The 18,940-nt window shown below is 37.0% G+C and overlaps 3 protein-coding genes across 6 annotated transcripts; 2 read left to right on the top strand and 1 right to left on the bottom strand.

The window, feature by feature from the left end:
- Window positions 1–603: 603 nt before the first annotated feature.
- Window positions 604–3,610, top strand: LOC104095988 (protein TRIGALACTOSYLDIACYLGLYCEROL 5, chloroplastic). The gene is made up of 4 exons (XM_009602255.4): window positions 604–763; window positions 874–918; window positions 3,195–3,227; window positions 3,318–3,610. Exons 1-4 carry the CDS (start codon window positions 724–726, stop codon window positions 3,494–3,496), a joined length of 297 nt encoding a protein of 98 aa, XP_009600550.2. The 5' UTR covers window positions 604–723; the 3' UTR covers window positions 3,497–3,610.
- Window positions 3,611–4,150: 540 nt separating this feature from the next.
- Window positions 4,151–5,184, top strand: LOC138909086 (cytochrome b5-like). Its single transcript, XM_070200186.1, has 2 exons — window positions 4,151–4,284; window positions 4,560–5,184. The coding sequence occupies exons 1-2, from the start codon at window positions 4,201–4,203 to the stop codon at window positions 4,920–4,922; spliced, it is 447 nt and encodes a 148-aa protein (XP_070056287.1). The 5' UTR covers window positions 4,151–4,200; the 3' UTR covers window positions 4,923–5,184.
- Window positions 5,185–7,272: 2,088 nt separating this feature from the next.
- LOC104095989 (uncharacterized) lies at window positions 7,273–12,869 on the bottom strand. 4 transcript variants are annotated; one of them, XM_009602257.4, is made up of 5 exons: window positions 12,405–12,864; window positions 12,076–12,190; window positions 11,304–11,936; window positions 10,727–10,910; window positions 7,273–7,668 (listed from the first exon to the last, which is right to left on the bottom strand). In XM_009602257.4, the coding sequence occupies exons 1-5, from the start codon at window positions 12,479–12,481 to the stop codon at window positions 7,643–7,645; spliced, it is 1,035 nt and encodes a 344-aa protein (XP_009600552.1). In that variant the 5' UTR covers window positions 12,482–12,864; the 3' UTR covers window positions 7,273–7,642. The 4 variants fall into 4 exon arrangements, with proteins under 4 accessions (XP_009600552.1, XP_070056288.1, XP_070056289.1 ...); XM_070200187.1 differs by having other exon boundaries at window positions 7,577–9,824; window positions 12,405–12,869; XM_070200188.1 differs by having other exon boundaries at window positions 7,577–9,815; window positions 12,405–12,869.
- Between the last annotated feature and the right edge of the window lie 6,071 nt (window positions 12,870–18,940).

Below are 18,940 nucleotides of genomic sequence, written 5' to 3'. Positions count from 1 at the left end.
ATTAATGGGAACTCATATTTAGAGGTATAGCTTTTGTCATTTATGCTATATTGATTTATTTTTTGTGTCTGATGCATTTTTTTTGGAATACTATTTTTGATCTATTTCTGATATTTTGTTCGATTTTTTACTGTAAATTTTTGGGATTTGACAAGATTTTCTTAGTGTTTTCAGTTAATTTTCTTTTACCGTTCTTGTTAAATCTAATATAAAATTTGTTAAATATTTGACAAATATCAAAAGTACTCATTTTTTTATTAACTTCAAAGATTAAAAGTGCTCAAAAGCATATTTAAGAAATTATTTTTAACTTATTTTTATCATTTTCTCTAAAATATCACAATTGGTATTGTGATTAAATACCAAAGAGAATTACAAGTTTAGGCCTTTAATAACTTCGTAGAAATGACACCATGTAGCTATTGTAAAGAACTATTATTTAAGAATTAGTCAGTGCATTCTGAATTTTAATTTTTTAATTTAATTTTTTATGACAAAAATATTCTGAAGTAAAGATTTTTAGTTTAAAATTTTAGGATAAAAAATAAGTACGGGTTAATACCTAAATAGAATATGATAAAATAGCTATTTGTGCGCTTTTCCCCGTAACTTCATCACTAATGGGCTTCACTTCAAGCCCAAACCGACCCTGCTGACACGGACGCGCACAGTGACCCTGCTCCCCAATCTTCCACCGATTGGTACTTCGTTCGACGGGTAGCGATGGTGATGACTAACTTCAATGGTACTGGTGTGGGTTTCGGTAAGATAAATTTTCAGTCGCCGATTGAGTTTAGCTCTTGTCTTTCTTTATTTTTGTATACTTTCATGTGCTGATGCAAGAAAATAACAAAAATTGGATATTGTGTTTAGGTGCTGGCATTGGTTGCGGTTTTGGTGTAGGATGGGGTTTCGGAGGTTTGCTTCTTTCCAGTTTCTTACTTACAGTTTTATTGTTTTTGTATCAGCAAAAACAATTTTCACTTAGTACTAATCAAAGGGTCCAGCTTAGAAACAGGGAAATATGTGTTGTGTATTAGGAGCTTAGTGGGGTTGAGCAGGCTGTTTTTTGTGTCTTTTAAAGTGGTTCTTGATATTACTGCTATTCTTTGGGAAATTCTTGTTCTCAATTTGCTTTAATAACTTCTTATAATTAGTAGTGAGACACTGATGAAATTATGGTATTTCAATGGTATTGTCCAGGTATCTTTCAATATTAGCTGAGTGGAAAAGTTTTCATCTTTATTACATGCCTGTGAATTGTGGTCGTATGGATTACATGACTCGTCAGCCATGAAAATGTGGTATTGCAGAAAGGATGCTACTTAATCCATATTCTTTGGCACCAGTTTGGTAGATTTTGAACATAGATTGAAGGACTATACATGAGAATATGTGATTAGTTAGTCATGCATCCAAGTGATCGATTTCTCTAGTTTATATGTAGAATTTCATACATGTTGAGTGCAGATGTCAGAAGACCGTGAACCTATATTCAAGAAAATCTGTAGAACACTTATTAATAATGTAGAATGTGGTCATTGTTGCTGGAAATACATATAAGATTTTTTGAGGATAGTAGCTGCTGTGTTGTTTCTTATTAATTGGTAAATAAAAGTTATGTGTAAGAATAGTTGACGCTAAGATAGTGATGGTAGTTAGAAAAAAGGGGTATCCCCTCCAAAGACACATACCTATAATGTATTGAGCTAATAAAGTCTATTGTCCTATCTGCCTCATATGCATTTTCTGGTCACACCAGAGAGCTAACAAGCTCAAATACCTATTTCAGAATATGTAGAGCAGTTAGCTTCGCCCACAATGCATATCTGGTTCCTTTCTTTCCATAAAACCCAACAGATGTTTGCTGGAATTGTCTTCCTCAGATCTTACTTTCCTTAACACTTAGTGGCATCATCCGGTTTATCCTAAACATGTTCCAAAACAAGCCTCGAAGCTGTTCAGCAACAGAACAGTGCAAAAACAGGTGGCTGCTGTCTTTAACCTCTTTTACGAGGAATAAACTAAAAGGAAAGATCAGTACTTCTTGCATCTGCTTGGAAGGGAACATGATAAAGCTTCTATCCCCAGGGCAAGGATTGTTTTATGATAGTAGCTATATTAAATGTGCATTGAGTAAGTTAGGAAATTTACAGATTTACCTATTAAAGACAGTGATAGCTAAGGAATAACCGGACCTCAGGAGACATCTGAAGCATGTTTTTTGTGAACTATGCCAACTTACAAGCTGCTACTCTTTCAGTTAAGCTGAGGTTAAGGTAAGGAATAAATGCTCTAGACAAGCATCTGCTCTAAGCCCCCAAGATATGTGATCTCCAGTACCCCTTGCTGATAGATGATCTCACCTTCCCTTGCTTTCGCTAGAGCTCAAGTGCATGGATAAATTTAGCATTACAAATTACATGTTAGTTGACCAAGATGTCACTTATCTATTATTTTAGCACCATGTAAGTGGTAGATTTGGGATGCAAGCCTTTGTGGGAGATACCAAAGTCTTGCTGTTGGTGCCACTCTAGACCTAGAGCATGGAAGACTGGTAGTTGGCATGATCTGGCGCAATTTGCTGGTGCAACCTTTGTCTTCTTGTTGATTTTCGGAGATTGGCTGTGCCACATCGGCACCATTCAGGATTCTTACTCCCAGCTTGGTTATTCAGGACTTCCCAAGAACTGGAGGAAATCTCTGAATATTTTTTACGTCTCAGCACATATTACTTTTTCACAAGGATCCTGTTCTGCTTAAAATCATACTTTTACATCTCTCTATTCACATTTCTCAGTTTCTTTTTCCTTGTTCCCTTGTGTCTGATTGTTCACATGGAAAATGATAAACTTATCAAGTAATATATCGTTACTTTATGAAATAGATTATCCCCATGTTTCTAGAGAGAAAACAATAGGAGAATATCTTTGCCTATCTAGTAGGTTAGGAAGGCCGTTGTTTCTAAGTTTTCAGACATATCTCTGTCCAAACATCCGAGCTTCCGTCCCCCTCTTTTCCCAAGAGAAAAAGAAAAGATTATGCACTGTTCTTCATTCACTTATCTATGAAAAGATCTTATTTGCTTACTCTTTGCGTAATTTGTTCATTCGTTTTTATTATCAATCCTCTTTCTTTTTGCAAAATACTCTTCTCTATAGCATTACCTAACCGAATGTTTAATCTTTCCTCAGGCATGCCTTTGAATTTCTTGGGTCTTGGTGTAGGTAAAAACTAAATCAAAACCATGTTTTTTTGTGGAAATAAATCTGTGCGCCAGAATTCTTGATGACATGTTTCACAATTATTACTTATAGGTGGTGGCTGTGGGATTGGAGTAGGCCTTGGATGGGGATTTGGCACTGCCTTTGGTAGCCAGTACAGGAATTCAAGAGTTACATTTGACGGCATGGATTTTGTTACTAAAGAGCACAATGAAGAAAGAGATGCAAAAGATCTTTTCAAAGGCACTCGAAAAGCTCAAGCTTCTCAGTAAATATTGTTACACATTTTCTGTTGCTGCACTGATTGTCCTATTTCTAAATTGGTCAAAGTTGTTGTATTGTACCATCAATTCCATATATAGAGTGACTAGTACCATTTGACATCACTTTTTTCTTCCGTGTGTAAAATTTGTTTGCTTGTGTTGCTTGAGAAAGTACATAGTTGATATCACTATACCACAACAACAATAAACCCATTGTAATTCCACAAGTGGGGTCTGGGGAGGGTAATGTGTACGCATACTTTACCCTTCCCTTGTGAAGGTAGAGGATTGTTTTCAATAGATTTTCGGCTAAGAAACAATGAGAAGTTGACATCACTATAGTGGAAACAAATTTATACCATTCATGAATATAACTCAAATCATTTAATCAAAAAGTATGTCATTTTGCACCACACCTTCTCCTCTCTTATTTTTGGGTTGGTTTTTTTTGGGGGGGGGGGGGGGGGGAGTAAGAAGATAATTTTTTACTTTATTACTCTTAATGAAAATAAATAGAAGGAATTTTATTAAACCCACCAACTCGTCTCCAGTTGTGGAGAAGAAACAAAATGATAGATAATCATCACATGGGAAGAAACCTACCTACCTTTCTTCACTCTCTTTTCCTTGTAGACTAATAAATCCCCAGATGTCACTATAAATACTAAAATATTTATTTAACCTCATGAACCTCAGCTTTCATTCCAAAGAAAATGGACAAAGAAAGAGTCTTTACTCTATCCCAAATCACACAACACAAGTCAAAGCAAGATTGCTGGATCCTCATCAATGGCAGAGTACTATTACCTCCCCCTCCCCCACTTCCCGACCCCCTTATCTACAGACGAATCTAGAATCTAGAGTCAGTGGGTTCAAAATAAGTGTAATCTTATTATATGTACACATTTATATGTTTTTCGCATATGCATACATAGTTCACACTGAAAGCAACAGGTTTAGTTAAACCCCCACAGAACACGTCCTAGATTCGCCGCATCCCTACTCCCATATTTATACATGCATGACAATATAGATACATGGTTAATGTACATATATGCTATGTTTTCTTCAGGTATTAGATGTGACAAAGTTTTTGGAGGAACATCCTGGAGGAGAAGAAGTGTTGATTGAATCAGCTGGAAAGGATGCAACTAAAGAGTTTGAAGATATTGGGCATAGTAAAGCTGCCAAAAACTTGCTCTTAAAATACCAAGTTGGATATATTCAAGGCTACAAAATTCCAGATGAGTCTGAGCTTGATCTCAACTTAGTTACTGATTCTTTGAAAGAAACAAAGGCCAAAGAAATGAAAGCTTTTGTGATCAAAGAGGATTCCCAGCCCAAGTATATGGTTTTTGTTGAGTACTTTGTGCCATTCTTGATTGCTGCCTTCTTCCTCTATTATCGCTATCTCACTGGAAATCTCCAGCTTTGAGCTCCTAAAACAAAGGGATTATAACGTTTGTTTATCATTAATATAATTTTTTTTTCCCTTTTTGTGTTTTATGTCAACCTTCAAAGAGGGAAAAGCATACATTGCAAATTGTGTTAAAAAATGGAGGTTTGGGGTTGTTAAGAGAGAGGTGATTTGGGAAATTGTATTCTTCATTTATTGGTTGGTCATCCAAGAAAGCTGGAGTTAGTTAAGTGTTATTCTTGTTCAGCGAGTTGAAAATACACCATCATTTTCATTTCCAGAGCTTCTGATAAAAAAAAAATTAATATGAGATGATAGTTTTGCGAAAAGGTTAATGTTAACAAATTGAACGCGCAAGACAAAATTATTAGGGGTCGTTTGGTAGGGTGTATCAGGCAGAGGCGTATTCAGTGTTGAAGCTATGGGTTCAACTGAACCTATAGCTTTCACTTATATTCTGTATTTTTACCCAAAACATTATTAAATATGTACAAAGATTAAATTTTGAACCCATTAAATTAGATGAGATGTGGTAGAATTGCGAATCTGAATCCATAAAGTTCAAATTCTGAATCCGTCTCTGGTATCGGGATAGTACTAAATATGGTGTATTAGTAATGTTGTAATTAGTAATATTGAGATTAGTTATGCATTGCATTTTTTTTTAAATATGCAATGCATGTTATTTTTAATACACCAAACCAAACAGCCGATAAGAAATAACCCAGCATAACTAATCCCAATTTATATGACGGTGTTTGATTCGACATGGAGTTTAAGAAAGAAAGGAAAACTTTTGAAACATGTGGCCTAGAATAAACCATAAATATTTGTATGGTTATAAATTATCTCACTAATGGTAAAGTAGGAAGTTTGAAGTTAAATTATTTCTTAATAAAGAAGTATGACATTCTATTTGGCAAGACTAAAGAGGAAAGTATGATACATAAATTGGGACAGAGGGAGTATTTGCTTACAAAAATGTCCTCAACATTCTTTAAAAAGAATTTGGAAAAGGTTTTGAAAGGCGGTTCTTTCTTTACACATGCTTATCCATGTATTAAAAATTATGGTATTACTAATGCCATGATTTGTTATGTATAAAAATAATCTTGAATATGGTGTATAACTCATACAAGTATCAGTTATATATAGGTCAAAAAACACTATCAAATAAGGGATTAATAATACCAAAACTAATACATGTATTATGTTCTCTAAACATCCTACCAAACGGTACTTACGACTACTACTTTTTCTACTTGCTAAATCTTAATTTTTTTTTTTTTTGCTAATGACCCCTTGTGTACTTACCTGCTAGTTGCTAATGCTTGTATTTTTATCATTCGAGTATACTCTGCAAAAATATCTAAAAGAAAAAGAAAAGAAGCGTTGTGGAATGAAATCGTACACTGAATGTGAGAGTCCAAATTTGTCGCAAGACATTCCATTAAAGATATTAGGGACCCAGGAGCAACTCTATTCATATCCACCCAAGAATAATATTATGTTCAGTTTTGCATACGACATTGACATCAGGAATATGTTGAAAACGAATATATTGGCCAAATACATATACAATACAGCCCATTCAACTTCACTCTGTCTTTTATTTTGGCACTCTATCTCAACCTTATTCTATTTTGGCCCTCCAACTCTATTTCTTATGCTTCATTTTAACACAAAAGCTGAAACCAATACAAAAAAATATAGCGCATGTGTATACACAAACTTGAGGTTTAATAAATATCCAATTAAATGTTGACACCTGGTTTTTCCATCCTTTATTTCATATAAGCTTCAAGTTTGAAGTGAATCCATATCTCAAAGAACATTATTTTTTCATAATGGAATGGATATTTGTTCTTGTGGATGTCAAGTTGAACTGAAAGCATCATGGATACTAAGAAATCCGGGTCGGGCATTTTAGTATTGACCCGTTTGACAAGGATGAGCAACATTTAATTGGATATTTATTACACCTCAGATTTGTGTATACACACGCGCTATATTTTTTTGCAATGGTTTCAGTTTTTGTGTTAAAATGAAACATAAGAAATAGAGTTGGAGGGCCAAAATGGAACAAGGTTGAGATAGAGTGCCAAAATGAAAAACGAAATCAAGTTGAATGGGTGGTATATGTATTTGGCCGAATATATTTATCAGGCCACCTGCACACAAGCACAATCAAGTTTACCACCACCACCACCACCCCCCGCAAAACCCCCCTCCTCCACAAATATGAATAAAGAAACAATATACAAGTGCATTAATGTGTTTAATTTGCTTGGACGTGAGCAATATGCACAATTGGTATGAGAATGGTAAGAAGTTTAAACCCATAAAGGGAAAGGAAAAAAAAGGCACATTGTAGAAACATACAGAATCAATGGACAATACAAAAATATACATGATTTAGCAAGTCAAATACAACTAAGCTCTTTCATTTTTGTGGATGCAGTACTGAATCAACACCACCTGCAATCCACAACATTCATATCATAATACAAAAAGATTTGGCCTCCGCTAATGGCACCCAAGCTGAGGAGCCAGGAAAGAGGTTAAGGTATTAGTACAAGTATGTTGAGATACCAGCACCGCCTTTGCAATGTCCTGGACATAATTACACTTTTCCTCTTTAAGGTAATACCAAAACTGATTGCACCACGCCATTCTCCTCAGATTTTTTCAACGCTGCAAGCTTATTGATTGCATGGAGACGAACAGTGGTTCATCGCTCAGATTGTATGGACTGCAACTAATACTGCAGCAGGAGAAAAATAATAATTCAGGCACACAGCTAGTAAATGAAACTCAGATATGTCTGACTGAGACACGGTTTCAATGTAAAACTGCTGTAACAATGCATCACCAATACGAGCATACACTATACAAGGCCAAATATAGTAAAATATACATAATGTAGCCTACATAATACTAAAATGAATGCACACTGGCACTAACAGGTTTTCAGCTGTATCCACTTTATAACAGTACAATCTTACCTTAAAACCAATGATAGTTGTGAGAAGGAAACAAACTATAGTTACTGCTTATTCCTGCCAACAAGGGGCTCCGTCTATGGATCTACTGATTTTATAAGAAAATCAGGGTTCCATAAATTTTCATTTATGCTGTCATCCAAAGGGTGCACTTGAGAGATGTTAAGGTTGGTTGGGTTGTACTGATTAGTATTCAAAAAACAAATGGCAATATTCCAAACAAACAACAAACCCAGTATAATCCCACAGATGGGGTCTTGGGAAGGTAATATGTACGCAGACCTTACTCTTACCAAATATCCTACAATTTTGAAATTGGTTGCTTCAACAAGACCATAAAAAGCCACTTCCATTTCTTTTTCATTTTTTCAAGAAAGGTGGTATTTGGGCCAACTTACACGCACCTCGACTATTCGATTCGGTACCTGCTACCTCCCACCAGCATGGGTACCGAGTAAAGAGCTACTTCTATTTCTTTTAATCAACACATGTGGCCGAGAAAATAGAATGGAGAACAACAACCAACCAGAAGATAAGCACTTTGTGTAGTGTAAGGAGGGCTATAGTCTGCCCGTGGTTAACTCTCTCTAATTTAATAGGTCAACATGGAGCGCAAAATGATTAAAATGAAGTGTATTACTTCATTGGAACAATGGGGGAGAGACTAGCAGACAGAACCAATCAAGAAAAAGCGTACATCATAGTTTAATGAGCAATGTGTTGCAAACATGTATAAGTAAATTAGATTGTGGTAGTGAGGTTGATGTCTGAAAATTTCTGCTCCACTGCACTTTGCATCAATATTTTAATGATGCTTTTTGGTCCTGTTAGGGGAAGGCGAGAAGGGAAGAAGCAGACTTAATAACGTATTGAAAGATTTAGTGGCATTTACTATAGAGACAACCACAAAATGATGATAGTTGGGATTCCATCACAGATGTGGCAGTCGATTTGTGATGTCAATAATTGTTTTGGTGTCCGCGGATACTGGCTGCCATTCTATGAAGGAAATAATGCATGTGAAACTACAAAGCAGGTAGTCTTTCTTATTTTTCTTTCTTTTGGTTGGAAGGAGCGGCCATAAGGAGAAAAAGGTTTTCTGTTCAATAGACCTCTCTATTGCAGAATATCTCCTAGGGGCTTGTAGCAGAATCAAATTAAGGAGCTTAATTAATGGAAAAGCTGCAATCCAGTAAAATTAAGGGGATAAAAAAGGTATCCCCGTAATTGTCTCCGTGTGACCAATAGGTCACGGGTTCGAGCCGTGGAAGGCTGGAACAGCCACTAATGTTTGCATTAGGGTAGGCTGTCTAAATCACATGCCTTGGGGTGCGGCCCTTCCCGGACCCTGTGTGAACGCAGGATGCCTTGTGCACCGGGCTGCCCTTTTACCTTTTGACTAACTTCCTCACTCTCTTGATGCAAGTGGCAAATTTATACAAAAAATTATCTAAGTACAACTTTTTCTCTTCCTTTATTCCTGAAACTTTCTCTCAGAAACCTCACTGTGTCATCTTGCTGCCTCTTTCTCTAAGCATTGTACATATACAAGATGTAAATCAAGTTCATTCCGATTATCATTAGTCATACTATGACGAAAGAAAAGTAAAGGAGTGGAACCTGTGAAAGTTTTCACCAGAAAAGAAAAAATAGAATCCAGTTTACCAAACTCTAAACAGACGATAAGTACACTTCCCGATAATGCAAATCTTGCTCAAGAGAGAATGACACTATACACTTTGAGAAGTTTTTCCCTTTCTAGTGGAGACAAGTCTGGAAGGAGAGCCTTTGCATAACCATAAAGTTGCTCCTTTGGAAACTTATAGGCCATGGCCCATGGGTTCGAAGTGTGGAACAGCTTCTTCATAGAAATATAAGGGGAAGCTGCATACGGCATACACCCCACTCACTGGTAGCACTTCAGGCACAGGGTAAACCTTTATTAGTAGAAGACAAGTGTGAATGCAGATTGAGCTCTGACACCCTTCACTCCAATCCATAAAAATTTTGAGAAGGTAACTTTTTTTTAGAAGGCCCAATCAATTAAAAATTTTGTAGAGGGAACTATTATAAATGAACGGTACCAGTGATAAAAATAAGTTAAGAAAGCAACAAGCCAGTATTGGCTGACACATGTCATGAACTTAATCACTACAGTAAGACTTCAGCCAAATAGAAAAAAAGAAAAAAAACAAGTTAGAATAAATGAACAAACCAAAAAAGGAAATTCAAGTTTTTGCTCGAGCTATTATGTAACTGAGCATGAAGAGAAAAAATTTGTGGTTGATTTTAGATTAGATGAACAAATATCATCACTACAAGGAAAGTCTGTTTTCTGTTTTGGCAAAGGCTGCTAGGTGGAGGAAAGCTTCCGGCTTTTATGACAACTTGCTGTGATAATTTGCTGTAAATGACTTTCAATCCAATAAACATTTGAGAGAAACGGCCCTCTTAATTTAATAATTGTACCCACAGAGATCCCACTTGGAGCTTTTTCATAGTAATTAATAGTTCTATATGTTGTAACCTAAAATAATAATAACCGCAAGCAAGCTCAAAACAGGGAAAAAGGTTTGAAACTGAAGCATCTATGGCACAGACCACAAGTTATCTAGTGTAGCTACCGAATAGGATCTTGTGATCCAGAAATTTCAACAATATCTATTGATAATTTTCCCAATCCAGAAGAAATGAAGATAAACCTCAGCAGCGAGAGAATACACGATAAGGATTTTTTCTTAGTTCTTCAAAAGCCGTTTCTGGGTGAAAGAATCAACAAAAGGTTAAATTGATGAAAGAAGAGTCAGTTAGCAGACTCACCAATCAGGAAAATGAGAAGAAACACTGAGAAAACTATTCGAACAGGTCGACGATATTGCATGTAATACTGAGACCTTTGCAACTGCCGCTGAACGGCACCATACCAACCATAGAGTTGCTTATCGTAACATTCATCACAACCATCAAGGCAACTCTTATTTCTCTCATAGCATGTGTTTACGCCCTGCAGTAAAAGCAATATCTCATTACATTAACATCATTTATTGATATAAAAAATATAAGACTATTTCTGGATCATTGATAAATACTCCACTTGTGCCAACTGATTGTATATAGTTCTTTTTTAACAGTCCAACTGATTTTATATAGTTTGGAGCTTTAAGTTAAATCGTCAAAATACTAATCATGATCTTTTATGGACATACTTTGAGTATATATTCATTATTATAGACAGGGTTATTTTGTAGCTTTACTTGTTCAGATTCCCATTTTCAAGTTTTGAACTAACTGATATTAATAACACAAAATAATGAGAATTTGGACATTGTAATAATATAAAATGGTCCAAAGAAAGTCATGTACTCCAAATTTGGATACTGTAAGAACAATATATCACCCTTGTCAGTGGCTGAGTCCGCGGCAATATATTGTCAGCTTCTTGGTGATAATCTTGGTTGGACTTCAACTTTCTGTAACCATTCTTGGACCATTTTAACTCCTTAACAGATTCCACGGCATTCAACAATCCCTGGTAACTGGGCATTTTGCGAGGAGGTGGTGCAGGTTCTTTGACGGAGACATCATCACCGACTGCAATCTGCCATGCACCAATGTCAGCACTAGCACTTGCTGTTCTCCGATGGCCCAGAAACTTCTCGCCCATGGCCTCACCTCGAACACCATCCACTGAATGAGTAGGATTCTCTGAACACTCTAGCAATGATTGATTTGCAACCTCTTCGGACTTGGCTGTTTGCAGCTCTATTCCATGTACTTTTGCATAATTTATGTCTGCAGAAGAAGTGGACGGCCCAGATAGAAAAGCAGCAAGTTCGTCTACTTCTCCCTCATCCAAGCGCACCCATGGAAGTGGTGGTTTGCCTTGTGAAACAGCTGATTCATTAAGAGAATTTTCAACTTTCTTAATCTGACTATCAATTGCAATAACAAATTCGTGGTGTCTATCTCTTGCATCATCAGCAGAATTACTATTGTAGCTCGATCTTACTGCCCGTTCAAATTCCTCCAACTGCATTGCAATTCCATCCAACAAATTAAACTAAGCTCTCACCCTTTATGCACATACACCAATAATATCCCTTACAAAAGATATATGCACAATAAAATCATTTCTCGACTTCATTTTTTAAGGGGTTGGGGGTTCCTACCTGCCATTTGGCAGTGCCAAGGGTAGTCCTAAGGTCCCTGCGAAGCGCATCACAATTCCAACTACCTGAAGTATCCTTCAACGCATGAATCCATGTCCTATAAGTTGATTCCATTCTTGTAAATGAAAACAAAATCTATGTCAATAAAAAATACAAAATTTCACATGTCAAAACCAATAAAGTTTAAACCTTTGCATTACTAACCATCAGTAATTCACAGATAATACAAGAATACACCAACTTAAATGATAATTCTAACAAAATCAACGCACACCCACGAAAACAAACTAGAAAAATATGGGAATTAAAATGGAAAAAACAGTATTTACCTGTCGGCAGATTCTTGAACCTCTTCTGCAGCAGAAAAGAACGGATCTTTCTCCCATCGATCAAAATGCGATGCCATATCTTCCAAATATTACTTCCAATATTTATCACCAAAAAAGGAAACTTTTCACCCCAAAATGAGCAAAATTAATTTTCCCAAATCAATAAATCATCCAATAATGAATGAATCCAGGTGTATTTTCGATCTGCACATGCTGTGATCAAACCCAGATTAAAAAAATCTTTTCTTTTTTCCTTTTTTTGTCCTTAATTAAGAATATCTGTTGATAAGAAGGTACGTTATCAAAAAAAAAAAAGTGTTGGTAAGAAGAAATAGGTAATAAGCAAGCGTCAAAAACAGAGCTGTTTGTGGCGCACGCCCGGGAATAGAGCTGCGGAGAGTTTCTAGGAGAGAGGGGGTATATGTGGAGAGCAACGATGCCGTTTTGAGGAGAATATGATTGTGTAAAACAATAAGGAATTTGCCGAGTTGGTTTGACTTGAGCTGTCGATGGCCAATGGATTTATTGAAGAGTTTTCCACTAGCATTTTTGTGGTTACTACTTAGTGGAAATCATCTGACTAGAAAATCCATTTAACACAAGCCTATTATCTAGGAAAACTATGCGATTATGTTTTTATATATATTCAGTCCGTTTTAATTTATGTGACATGATCTGATTTTATACAAAATTAAGGAAGAAAATATTTTTAAAATTTATGGTATTAAATATATCACAATATTTTTATAGTTATAACTTGTAAAACTTTAAAATTTATAGACTTAAACATTTTATACAATATTTGTATGGTTAAAATCTTTTGATTAAGAATAAAATAAAATTTTAAAGTTAAATTATTCACAAAATAAGAAATAGTCATTCTTTTTTATGAGGTCACATGTTTGGAGCTTATAAAGGGAGAAAAACTCAGAATTCTTGTTGAAAATCAACACATGAATTTGAGTACGTACTTTTATTCTCTGTTTGAGAAAAAAGAAAAGCGGTGTTGGGTTTATATGGACCAGAAATTTGTAGAAATAGTATGGACTAGTCAGTTTTCGAATTGGTATTGAAAAATAGTTATTATTTGTAAAGTTATTAAAAACTAGCTATTATTTTATGCAGAGATAAAATTTGGACAAAAATATTCTAGCTCAAATATGGAAAGTTCCAGCATAATATGTTGAATTATGAAGCTTCTAAATAAAAACTTCCAGCATATTATGATGGAACTCTAGAACATTATAAAATTCCAGCACATTATGTTGAAATCTCATATGTAAAAAAAAATTGAATTCCAGCATATTATGTTGGAGTTTTTCCGGATTATTAAGGAATTTTTTTCAGATTTTATTTTTTATATAAAAATGATTAAATTTCGATTACTTTTGAAATTATTGCTAATTTTTAATTAACAGTTATAAATCAAGTTATTTCTGATATTAGTCCAAAAAACTTGCATTTAATCATTAGATATCCACTATTCCAACTAAATATTTTCATAATATATTAGAAAGGGAGGAAACTTGCAATATTGTCAAATTAACGTCATAGACATAGAGTCATCCTAAAACCATTCCTTTTATTGTGTCAAAAGCTTTTTCTGTTCCAAAAACGAATAAATAGACACTTCTCCTTGGGAAAGAAAGGAATGGAGGGCATCTAAAGCAAGCAAGATTAGCAATAACTTTGGTTAAAAGATACATTGAATCAAAGGGTGTCAAGCAATATCCATTCGCTGAAAAATTACACTATATTGTTAGATAATTTTTTTTATTTTATTATATTACTGTACGTTGACTCTTCTTAATTTTTCAATATATCTAATTATTTATATTTTGATATACCTTGATGAAAATTCTGGTTCCGCCACTGTTTATGAGTTCCTCCAATTTCTGTGAATGTGTCAATTATGCTCTTGGACTTTCTTTTTTTAATCTTATCTTATCAACCATTATATCACCTAGTTTTATTGAACGACCTTTTTTATATATGGGAAAAGAAATACTACCTTTGTCAACTTTGTTTGAGTTGACCGATGAAAAGGATAGAAGTGTTTTGCGCAAAATCAAGTGGCTCTATAATTGGTTTGATGGAGAATATGTATACGGTGAAACCGTTTGGATGCCTCGGTTCCCGGTGAAATAAACGGAGTAGAGGTGTGACCGTAAGGAACCGGAATCGGGGTAGGGAGCCCTTCGAGCCGGGGTCCGGGCAATACACCTGCCCTCGAAAGAATCGGGGTCACGTCCCCCAGGTCCGATTCGAACCCCAAAATTTCGGAAAGCATTACTAGATAATCGAGCACGACAAATAAAGGTTCGTGATATCCGTGCCCAGTCGAATGTTACGGCGTGAATCTCGGCACGTATAGGCAGAAAATCAGTGATTAGGAAAACGGAAATTTTTTACCTCTTTTGAAATTGTACTTAGGGTAAAATTCTCATATTATATAGAGGGGAGTCTAACTATTCATCAGGCATCATTGTAACACGCATATCAATGTAATATACTCTTATTTTCTCTGTTATTTAAATTTTTTACTTTTGTTGATAAATTCTTCATTATCGTGAGCCCGGGATCGAAGGCAGGCATTTCATTAAAGTTGTTACTGAGTCCGGGATCACTCCCCTTAATTGGTTTGATAATTTATTACGTCACTTATCTGTTTAATCTAACGCAATTTATCATTCGTATTGAATTAATCCTCGTATCCTTAAAACCACATATAAATTTAATTGTTATCCATTTTTTTAGGGTAAACAGTTTGGCACCCACCGTGGGGCTAAGGATAATAGTAGCAATTTGATACAAATTTCAATAACACACTCTATTTTACACTTGTTCTTTGAGCTCCTAATTTCAGGTCAAATCAAAAATGTCAAATTCCCAATCTGCCCATTTGAACGTTGATGTTGAATCTGGCCACTATGGCAAGAACAACAATGTGGTGCCCAGCAACGAGGTGCCCCTTGTTGACCCCAACGGAGTTCCAGTCGCAGACCTGATCGATGCTAACTCACATGTGGCTATCGAAGCAAACATGCCAACCGACCCCAAAAACAGCATTCGCGGGGGAGCTCGATCGATAGCCAGAAGTACACACGACGGCGAAGGTGGTGGGATCAACTTGCGGGTGGTCTTCAAAATGTTACAGGCTCAACAGGCAGTGATAGCCCAGTTGCAGAACCAGAGTTGAGCCCAAACCGTCCCGGAAAAACACTCGCAGAAATGAACCAGTCACAGAAAGGCCGAGTGAGGCTGAACCCGGGACTAACTCCGAGATAATAAAGATGCTCGAGGAACTGATAAAATGGGTGGAATCGGGAGAAAAGAAAATTGAAGCCAACGATAAAAAAGTGGAGACCTATAACTCTAGGGTCGATCAAATCCCAGGAGCACCACTGATACTGAAAGGCATGGATTCCAAGAAGTTTGTCCAAAAGCCTTTCCCTCCGAGCGCAGCTCCGAAGCCGATCCCGAAGAAGTTTCGTATGCCCGAAATTCCGAAGTATAATGGAACGACTGATCCAAACGACATATGACCTCCTACACGTGCGCCATCAAGGGAAGGACTTGGAAGATGATGAAATCGAATCCGTTCCGCTGAAAAAGATTGGAGAGACCTTGTCAAAAGGAGCTATGATATGGTATCCCAACTTACCCCCTAATTCTATTGACTCGTTTGCTATGCTTGCAGATGCATTTGTAAAAGCGCATGTCGGGGCCATCAAGGTCGAGACTAGGAAGTCAGACCTTTTCAAGGTGAAGCAAAGAGATAACGAGATGCTCAGGGAATTTGTGTCGAGGTTTCAAATGGAACAGATGGATCTGCCCCCGGTCGGGGACGATTGGGCCGTATAGGAATTCACCCAAGGACTCAATCCCCAAAGCTCATTGGCTTCGCAGCAGTTGAAGCAAAATTTGATAGAATACCCGGCAGTAACTTGGGTCGACATCCATAGCAGGTACCAATCAAAAATCAGGGTCGAAGATGATCAATTTGGGGCCCCTTCCAGATCCGTTTATCCCGTCAAGACTAGTGACAGGTCCAAAAGAGCCGTTGATCATGAACTAAGATCCAACAGAGATCGGTATCAACCATACAATGGAAATCGAAAGAGTAATGGGTCCGGACGCAACCCTGCAAGGAATGAAAGAAGAAACGATCGAGATCATATGGAGACTCATGAGCAAAAATGGTTTTGACAGACCCATCGGGTCCAAGGAAGCACCAAGGTTATCGGAGTGCAACTTCAACGTCGATGTTGTCGGCATCGTATCAGCCATCGGACAAATCAAAGATACTAAGTGGCCACGACCGTTGCAATCTGATCCTGCACAAAGGGACCCCAACCTAATGTGTAAATATCATGGCACTCACGGCCACAAAACCGAAGACTGCCAATAACTGAAAGAGGAAGTAGCCCGGTTATTCAATAAAGGACACCTCCGAGAGTTTCTGAGTGATCGAGCTAAAAATCACTTCAAGAATAGGGACTCCAACAAGCAGATCGAGCAAGAGAACCTCAGCACATAATTAACATGATCATTGGAGGAGTTGACACGTCACGCCCCAAACCTGGGGGGCGAGACCGGCACCCGGTGCCTAGTTTGTCATGCCCCGAACCTGGGGGGCGAAACCGGCGCCCGGTGCCTCACCTAACCTTGCGTACCAACTTGCGACTAAGGGACTCTGAACATATAATGTCATACTTTGGCCATGAGGCCACATTACAAGCCAATTTGCGAAGCAAAATATAAAACTGAACGGAAACTAATGCTGACTATACATCAATATAACGCTGGGCCGACAAGGCAGTCATAACTACTACAGCCGTCAAACCAATAAAATATACATAAAAGGTCTACAAGTCCAACATACTAGACTAACTGACAAGATATGGCTACAAGCCTCTACCAATGGATGTAATGTGATCGGAATAGGGCCCCGACCTACCCATAACATATATACAGACATACATAAGATGTACACAAAACTCTAGATCCGACAACTCCGAAGGATGTGGAGCTTACCGATCAGGCTGAACTGGGGCAACACCTATTAAGGAGGTCTACCCGTCTGTCTGTCTGAACCTGCACGCATGTAATGCAGCGCCCCCGGAAAAGGGACGTCAGTACGAAATAATGTACCGAGTATGTAAGGCAATAAAATAACTGAAAGCTGAAACTGAACTGATAATATGATAACTGAAAGTAACTGGGAGTCAAATATGATCTGGAGATATACTTACCTGCTGATACTAACTCAACTCTCTCAATATAGTAAGTAAAATAAATGTCCGACCCTATAAGGGTCGAAACATGTAATTGCTTCGCCGTAGTAGGCTCGGTCATAGGCACTCGGCCATACTAGGCTCTATATCTCGGCCATTCTAGGCTCTCTCATAGGCGCTCGGCCACAGTAGGCTCGGTATATGACTTACCATTTGATCAGAGGTTGCCCAATAGGGGCCTGCCCATCGATTATAGCTCGATGGTGGTGAAAGTACTGTAATACTATGTGTGTGTATATATATATATATATATATATATATATATATATATATATATAGACCCTATACTCTCTTGACTAGAAGAAAATAATACTTAAATGAATATAAAGTCCCGATAAGGGAGAATACTATAACTTGTGAGACTAGGATAATGTACATAAGTTCAGGAATACGAACTTCTCTTTATGTCTCGTTGTCAAACTCATGTAGTTACAGGATCATGCCAAAATGAAGGAAAGGTTTAGCCTTAACATACCTTATCACAATCTTTACAATCACCAATTTGAACTCACATCTTCGCACCTTAATCTACAAAAACGATAATAATACTATCATTAAGTTACGAAAGGTACAACTATCGCACAACGAACGACAAGCTTATTTTGTATTAAAACGGGCAGCATCTCCCTTATAATCCTTACTTCCTCCAAATTTAAGATAACACCAAAAACACAAGAACACAACAATAACAACATATATATATTATTTTCCAGCCTTATATACACAATTAAATACTACAAAACAGCCCAACACACCCCAATCTCTTCATACACAAAACGACCACCGTAGTAGTGTCAAATGACCCGGAAATGTTATGACGAACGACCAGCCCACCACCCTAAATTTATATGTTGTTTCTCCACCCCCTTCATCATCCAAAACTCCACAAAACAGTAGTAAAACACGCAGACCAACAACAACACAAAACAGTCCACAAAACAGTCCGCTACAAGTGAATAACTCGAACTCACGGCTTCCGATCACCGTCCCGTGAGTTCTTACAAGTATAGAACGACTTACCATAAATTTACAGCATAAAAAATGGATGAAAGAGAGCAGTAAACTCACCTTATTTGTTGGATAACTCAGCTCCTATCTTGGTTCTTCAAACTCTAGGTTTTACCTCCAATTAGAATTTGAAAGGGAGAGAAAATCAATTAGGGTTTGTGGGAAATATTTGGGAGGCTTTTTGCAGAGCTTATGTCTGGTTATTATGATCTATTTTCAGTCTAATATATG

Source organism: Nicotiana tomentosiformis, chromosome 4 (assembly GCF_000390325.3).
Source record: "Nicotiana tomentosiformis chromosome 4, ASM39032v3, whole genome shotgun sequence".
Taxonomy (NCBI): domain Eukaryota; kingdom Viridiplantae; phylum Streptophyta; class Magnoliopsida; order Solanales; family Solanaceae; genus Nicotiana; species Nicotiana tomentosiformis.
This window is presented reverse-complemented; position numbering and strand designations above follow the sequence as displayed.